This window comes from Daktulosphaira vitifoliae, unplaced genomic scaffold (genome assembly GCF_025091365.1).
Source record: "Daktulosphaira vitifoliae isolate Bord-2020 unplaced genomic scaffold, ASM2509136v1 Scaffold_4, whole genome shotgun sequence".
Taxonomy (NCBI): Eukaryota; Metazoa; Arthropoda; class Insecta; order Hemiptera; family Phylloxeridae; genus Daktulosphaira; species Daktulosphaira vitifoliae.
Window position 1 is genome coordinate 43,025,145 of NW_026099575.1, and position 8,327 is coordinate 43,033,471.

General features: G+C 27.8%; 1 protein-coding gene across 1 annotated transcript in view; it reads right to left on the minus strand.

Moving 5' to 3' along the window:
* Window positions 1-651: 651 nt before the first annotated feature.
* LOC126905996 (uncharacterized) overlaps window positions 652-8,327 on the minus strand; it is a 20,021-nt gene continuing 12,345 nt past the window's right edge. The window contains exons 3-6 of the mRNA XM_050686220.1: window positions 7,785-7,858; window positions 7,583-7,711; window positions 2,075-2,117; window positions 652-2,011 (exon numbers count right to left, since the gene is read on the minus strand). Of these exons, the coding sequence (XP_050542177.1) occupies window positions 1,836-2,011; window positions 2,075-2,117; window positions 7,583-7,711; window positions 7,785-7,858 (422 nt within the window). The 3' untranslated portion in view covers window positions 652-1,835. The remainder of the gene's footprint in view (window positions 2,012-2,074; window positions 2,118-7,582; window positions 7,712-7,784; window positions 7,859-8,327) is intronic.

Below are 8,327 nucleotides of genomic sequence, written 5' to 3' on the forward strand. Positions count from 1 at the left end.
AAAATTTTTCTATAATATATCAAGGTATACTATATGACGTTCTATCTACCTAAGTATACTATGCATATACCAAGGTAACTATACATTTACCATGGTATAACAAAACGCTATCTAAGAACGAGCAGCAACGACCTTTCACCATATCCCCCCCGGCCGTTTACACCGCCCGTCTTCCTATGGCAGGGTAAACCCTCATCATGTGGGTGGGTGGACGATGCCTTTCACCATATCTCCCCGGCCGTTTACACCGCCCGTCCACCTAGGTAGAGGAAACGGCCAGGGCCGTTTTGGGGGGTACCAGCTCATACTTTATAGATCTACTATAGTGCTTTATTTGACATATGATTAAAGGACGCTGTAATTCAGGAACATTTTCAAAAGTTANATGCCTTTCACCATATCTCCCCGGCCGTTTACACCGCCCGTCCACCTAGGTAGAGGAAACGGCCAGGGCCGTTTTGGGGGGTCCCAGCTCATACTTTATAGATCTACTATAGTGCTTTATTTGACATATGATTAAAGGACGCTGTAATTCAGGAACATTTTCAAAAGTTAAGTTGAAAGAGTTCTATTTTTCATACGTATGTTTCAAGTTTTCAATGACCCCTGTATAAGGGAAAATTGCCTAATTTAAATAAAAAGTATGAAAAATTATAAAAGTATTCACAATATATTTAGCAAAAAAAATTGTGGTGATACATACATTTTTCTATAAGTTACAGCAATTTAAAATTTAAAATATAATATCGAAAAATTAAAATTTTAACACAAAAATAGCATGTTTCTAACTATAGTAAATTTTTCTTTTTTTATGATTTATTTCAACTAATACTAATTCAATGCTATTAAATACAATTTAATAACTTAAGTAATTTATATTCAAGTCAGTAAACATTTGAAAAGATAGAATGAAGTGTTGAAACTTTAAAAGTAACAAAGTGTAAAAAATAAGCTGTTTAATTCTTTTTGTGTTATCAATATATTGTTATCATATGTAAAAAATTCAATAAATTTTTAAAAATAATATATCAAAATATTTATCTTTACATAAAGTATTTTTTTTTTTTATATCTTGACTTTTATTGTATAAATCACTGGATAACTTCTAATATAGGTGTTTTTTTTACCGTTTTATAGAATATTCTTCGAAAACTCGAGATCAAAATCCTAAAATACTGTGCGCCTCGATTTAAATTTTTTCAAATGATCTTAAATTTTCAAAATATAATTTTTTATACTAAAGAAAAAAATGGAGGGGTCTCCTGAAAGAAATTTCGAAATTCGTAAATTAAGGACCACCCTATTAACCAACACACGGTTTAAATAACATTATTAGTGGTTTATTTTGAACATACAATAAGAAAAAAATGAAAAAATATGTTATTAATATTAGAATAATACTAGGATGGTTCAGATCCAGTGAGACAATAATAGCACAGAGTATAAAATAAAATAAAAAACGAAATATAAATCACATTAATACAATAAAAATAATAATGAAATAAAATACATGATTGGACGTTAAAACAGTGCATGTAATGAGTACGCGCGGTTGAAGTGAAACTTCTTTCGTTAAGAAGATATCGCGTGAAAATTGCATCTATTGTGGTTCTTTAAAATTATTTTATGCACAATTAAAATTATTTGAAATTAATTTATTTAATAAAACTACTTTTATTTTCGAAAATACAGTGCTAAATTATAATATAAAATATACTTTACAGCCGACAGTGATGCCGTCTGTAGCCGTAACTTAATATAATTTTAAGTGAAAGCTAAAAAAATGAGTATTTTAAAATTTAAACTAATAATATTTTTACGTATGTTTTATTAATCTAAAATAAGGAATAACGATTATTTATGTATGCAATTTTATGATCCAATTCGATCATAAAAACGGTATTATCGATTATATCCACATCTTCTTGTTTACCATAAACTGTATTATTTAATTGTGCTCTGTACCGTAATAATTCTAGCATTACATCACCTAAATCGTATGACTTACGATCTAAAAAATATAACATTATAAATGAAATAATAGATTTTTTATAATAATTTGTTAAATAATTACTGTCTTTATTAATGTTTGTTTTCCAATCATTCACCGTTTCTTCCTGAAGTATACAAAATAGTTTGTTGTAGACATAAAAAAAAACACATAATTTTTTTAATACAACGTGTTACTTGGATAAAAAAGCGGATTAAATAACACTCGTTAATTTTGACTCTAATCATTGCAGGGAAATAAAGTACGGAATAGAACTGTATGAATAAATAAAATGAATTTAAAGCATACAAACAATGAATTATATCAAAATATAAACCAAAAAATATTATAAATACAGAGTGGCTTAGTACTCACTAATAAGTTAAATAACTTTTAATCCATTTAAAATTTTTAGCTGGTTTTTTTTTAATAAATGTTATACGTTATGTCTATAATTATATCTCATTAATTCATTTTTTTTTTATTTTATCAAAAATATTATTTATTTTTAAGTTTTAAATAAAACGTAAAAAAAATATCTCCGAGAGCTATTTTGTATAGAATATTTTAAGTAAAATGTTGATAAAAAAATATATTATTCATATTTTGTAATAACAATATATTAAAGTTTGTGAAAATTTGAATTTTCATGTATTATTTTACGGTATTAAACATTGAAATAGGTGTATAATATAGGTTTGGTTGGGTTAGATTATATATACTTCGTATAATATAAAAATTGACTTGTAATAAATAAATTCTAATTTTAATTAATAGTTATATCTCTAAAGAGATAAAACATCTTATTAAGTAATATTTTTGTTCGTGTTAAATTAAAGATAGTTATTTTAATGCTAATAATTTTCATGAAAAATCTATACATATAACATATTTAGTCTGAAAGATTGTGTTTACTTCTGTCTTTATTTATAGAACATAGCTAGCGTTTTATAGTGTAAAATAAATACAGAAAAATTCAAATTTTTACAATATTTAAAATTTCACAAAAAATAAACTATAGAACATTTTTTCACCATAATATTTCTTAAATTTATTGTAAAAAATGGCCATTTTGAATTTTTTTAAACATTTATCGTAAAATTTTAAAACTATTAAATTAATATTATTACATTATCATTATAGCCCTTAAGTATATTAAATATTTAAAAAAAATTAGCAAAAAATATTAACAGGATCAAGAGTTATATAAGTTGTTAGTGATTGCTGGGAAACCTTGTATATCAATGTTGATAGAGAGGCACTTATTACTTATTATAACAATGGCGTCAAAATGAAACAAATAATAAGATAAAAATAAAAACAAAACAATATGGTTAACAACTGTTTATTTACAATGATGTTAATAACTGTTTGAAATAAGTGGAAGGCGAATGAAGTCGTTGGTATGGCAATTAAACCAGAGAAAATGTACTGTGTCGTACAACAATCTTATACGTAATCATACCACGTAAATAAATCCCTCGCACTACCTGTGGTGCGTTGCCATTCACAACAACACAACGTCTCTCGTAACTGCATTTCCAACATGAACCCTACGTTGAAAGCCTAAGCATTCAAGACAAACTGCTTGACATTCTCAATTGAACTTTAATCTTAAATCTATCTTAAAACTAAAATGGAATTATGTATATATACATAGTTATTTTAAAGGACCACTGAGGACACATAGGAAGGAACAGGATAAATAATAAACATGTTAGATATATTAATCACTCACGGGTAGTTTGACTAATTTTACTACCAGTTTTTTGAAATCACCGTCTATGGTATGTACGGTAGCCACGCGCATTATTTAATCAGCAACCGGATGTACTACTATAATGCATATAATCCATATTCCATTCGCTAGGGGGACGATCGGAGCTTCAAAGGTGACAAGATCTCCAATATTAATATTTTCTTTCCTTTTTGTCCATTTAAGTCAGCCTTTAAGGGTTGTCAAATATTCACTTGACCAACGTTTCCAAAACGATTGGTGTATTTAGCAGATTAGTTGCCAACGCGTCAAGCGGTTCATGGATATTGCAGTTAAGTCAGTTTCAGGTACAGAGATTTGATCGGCGGCGGTTTCTTTATTGATAGTAGTGAGAACTACTGTCTTTTGTTGATAATCCGATAGTTGCTAAGGCTTCAATAGGTCGTGATTATGTCTCGGCCATTGTTCGTCAATTAATCGTTAAAACGCTGGTCCTTTTCCATAAATGTGACATAATACGGTGTTGTGTAGTAATGAACCGCGCGATGCCGGGTCCGTGGAATTGTCGACCGTGTTAATATAAAATAATTTATACTCCAGTATTAATTGCTGTATTTTTATTTAATTTTAGCTTCAATGCGAAGCGGAGAAGGTATTAATTTTACTATGATGTGTTTTTTTTTTTTTTTTTTTTGTATGTCTGTTGCCACTTTTTCTCAGCTCTCACTGGACCGATTTCTTTCAAAAATACGTCAAAAGATCACAAATCGTATCTAGTTGAAGACATTACCCTTAAAAATTAAAAAAATTCCCTTGTTCCCCGCAAATGGGGGAAATATCCAAAAAAATTACAAATTTAAAAATCGCTAGTTTTTGAAATTTTTTCACTTTTTTTTCTTAAAACTTCCATAAATTTTTGAAAAATCAACAAATCAACATAAATTTTTTTTATACTAAAACCTTAGATATTTACCTTTCATTTGATATCATTTTTTTGAAAATCTATCACTTAACCTGCTCATTGGGGGGGATTTAAAATGGCAACTTTTTTACAAAAATTAATTTTTTCAACTTAATTTTTGAAAATGTTCCGGAAAGACTGCGTCCTTTAAACATATATCAAATTAAAGCTTATTTTATGTACTACAAAATGAAAAAAAAAAATTTGTCCCGACACTTTTTTTTCTACATTTAAACGGCTGCCGTAGTTAAAAAAACACTATTTTTGTGTTAAAATTTTCGATTTTCGATTTTAAATTTTCAACTTAAAAATGCTATAACTTTTTGAAAAATGTATATATCAGCACAAATTTTTTTTTTCTAAATACATTATAAGTACATCTTTCATTTGACATACTTTTTATTAAAATTGGACAATTTCCCCTTATATAGGGGGCGTTCAAAACTTAAAATATTGTAAAAAACATAGATCTTTTTCAACTGAACTTTTGAAAATGTTCCGGAAATACTGCGTCCTTTAAACATATATCAAATCAAAGGTTATGTTATATACTATCAAATGAAAAAAAAAAATTTGTCCCGACATCTTATCTTCTATGTGCAAATGGCTGTCGAAAATTTAAAAAAAAATGTAATGTTTGCGATAAAAATTACATTTTATCGGGATGTTTTTTGTACTTAAAACTGCCATAACTTTTTCAAAAATGAACAAATAAAAATAATATTTTTTTGTATTGAAACCTTAGATATTTCCCTTTCATTTGATATAATTTTTTTTGAAAATCTAACACTTATTCTGCTCACTGGGAGGATTTAAAATAGTAACTTTTTTACAAAAAATAACTTTTTCAACTTAATTTTTGAAAATGTTCCGGAAATACTGCGTCCTTTAAACATATATAAAATTAAAGCTTATTTTATGTACTACAAAATGAAAAAAAAAAATTTGTCCCGACGATCTATCTTCTATACGCAAATGGCTACCATATTGAAAAATATACTATTTTTGTATGATAATTATGGGTTTTGTATTTTATTTTAATAGAAGTTGATGTTGCTTTTGCAATTATCCATCAATTTTTTAAAATTAAACACTATCTACAGATTTGCATCGAAGCGTTTCTTATGATAGTGATTTTAATCACTGTCAGATTAAATCTATACTGGACCCAACTATGCAATGTCTCCACTATGCCGCGACCCTACTGTGCTACCGTTTTTTTTTTTAGTTATCTCTAGTTACATATTATTATATAATTATTAGCTATGTAATACTTTATCAGTTCATCCATACGACTTTTAAGAGTATCAACATTGTTTTTTCACATGTGATTACATATTTTGAATTTAATATAATGTTTTAGGTTTTATTCTAATAGTAAATGGCATTTGAATTTTTAGCATAAATTTATTCGTTTACTAGATAAAAACTTTAAACTTTCAAATTATTGAGTTAATATACTTGTATAATACACGAGTGATTACAAATACAGGTAGCTAATTGGTTTTTTATTACGTCACAGATATGCAGCATTTATTATCAATTATGACTTTACCCACAGATATTCTTAAAGTATGTTAAGCTTAAAGCATGCTTGAACAATGCCCCGCGACTCGTGCCACCTTTATCAGCCGTCGCCCTACTATGAGTATTTTACTGATCAACACCACGTGCCATACGCTACGGTGCAAAATCCAGAAAGTGCTGAACGGTTGACGATTACCCGTCGCAAATGATACGTTGAGTCTTCTTCCCGTTGTCAAAGTGTCAAAGTTGAGGACGTACCCCACCGGCTCCGGTCGTGACCGGACTCGACGAATCGAACTGCACCCGAGCACCTTCACTATCAACGCTGCTAAATTTTCGACGCCCGAGGATTATGCCAGACACGGCGTCGCCGACAACAGCGAAAGTTCCGCGATATTATGCGAAGGTTATTATTAACGGTGTTCGTATTTTCGATTTGTTTTTTTTAAATAACTTGTTGTTGTTGAATAATAAACGGCCCCGGCTCTCTACCCTCAAAACCAGTATCGACTACATTATAGCGACTTAAGTCGTGTCAGTAGTAAAGTATATTGTTATGAGTTTATAAATATTTCAACTGGCAATACTGATAATTAATTCCTATTGAATTATAAATTTAAAAAAATATATTACATTAAATAATGTAATATACCAAGTTCAAGACCTATATTATTTTAATTCTAATACATCCGATAGTTTCCGGACTCTTGCAGATCATTATACATAATATTTAGTAAAACACGCATCACCATATTAAATGATTCATGAAAAAAGAACAATTAAATATTTAATTGGTCATATTAACTTTTCAAAATTGCCATGCTTATCAATTTTAACTAAAAAATTCAATTTAGTGTTGCCAGTTTTCTATATATAAAACCTGATACCTAAAATATATAAAATCATTTAAATTTATTTGAAAAGAAGTATAGAAAATATCAAATGCTATCATAATGTATATTGTTAATAATTTAGAACACTTAAAAATTATGCATAAAAAGATTATAAATTATTTAGTAAGAATTCATTTGTATTAGCTTGAATAAAAATATCTACATCACACATTTTATGGTCTGTTAACCTGTTTTTGCTGTAATTAAGGTGAAGTTAGCTAAATTGGTAATCTAAAAAAGTTGACGCAACTTTAACTTTCTGGCTCTGAAGTTTAATTAAAATCGAAAAACAAAATATATGTATAGTTTATATTATGAGAGACTCTAAATTTGTTGGTTATACTTCGTTTCAATATTTTTCTATGATATTATTAATTATTTTTTTGAAACCACTCTGTACTTTATTACTATTACGTTAGAAAGTAAAAAAAATTGTCCGTTATATTATGTCATTTATAAATAATTAAGAATATTAAAAAAAAAATTATAACTACGTTTTTAATATAGTCTCTAATTAAATCAATCAATTGAATGTATCCTGTTTCCTTTATAAGACCATTTTGGCAAACCGAAGAGAATACATTTATGATAGCTTCAACCTCTTCTTTTTCAAGTTTTTCTATCTATAGAATGTAAAATAATATATTAAATAATTCAAGTAAAAATGATAATAAACTAATTAATATGTGATCTTACATTTTTGTCATCTCCCAGCTTATTTTTTGTACCAAACATTTTCAGAATCTCGAAAGTTCTTGTATTGGGATTATCTATAAAATATTGATACATTAAATACAGAGTGATTAAAATTTCATGTTACATCATTTTTATCAAAAATTAATAAATATATAAAAAATCGTTTAAAATAAAAAGTTGTTATCATATCTTATTAGAATTAATTTTTTAACATGTAATTTCATTTTGAATCGGTAACGTGGCAGTGCTTGACACGCAATGATTCTGTTTGAATTTTAATCACGGACGGCTTCATTTAACGAGCGAGAGATCAATTCGGTAATTGGAGTCCGCGTTTTCTCTTTTAGGCGACAAACTAATAACTCGTCCGGGAGTAACATTGGTTAAGATACCTCATTCTTTAGGGAGGGGGAGCGCTATGACTCTTAATGTGCTTAAAATGCTTTAAAAAATTGGTGGTTTATAGGGGTTATGTTTGAAAAATGAAATGGAAATACATGTTATTATTTAAGTGTAATATTTTTTTTTTTTTTTTTTTTTTTT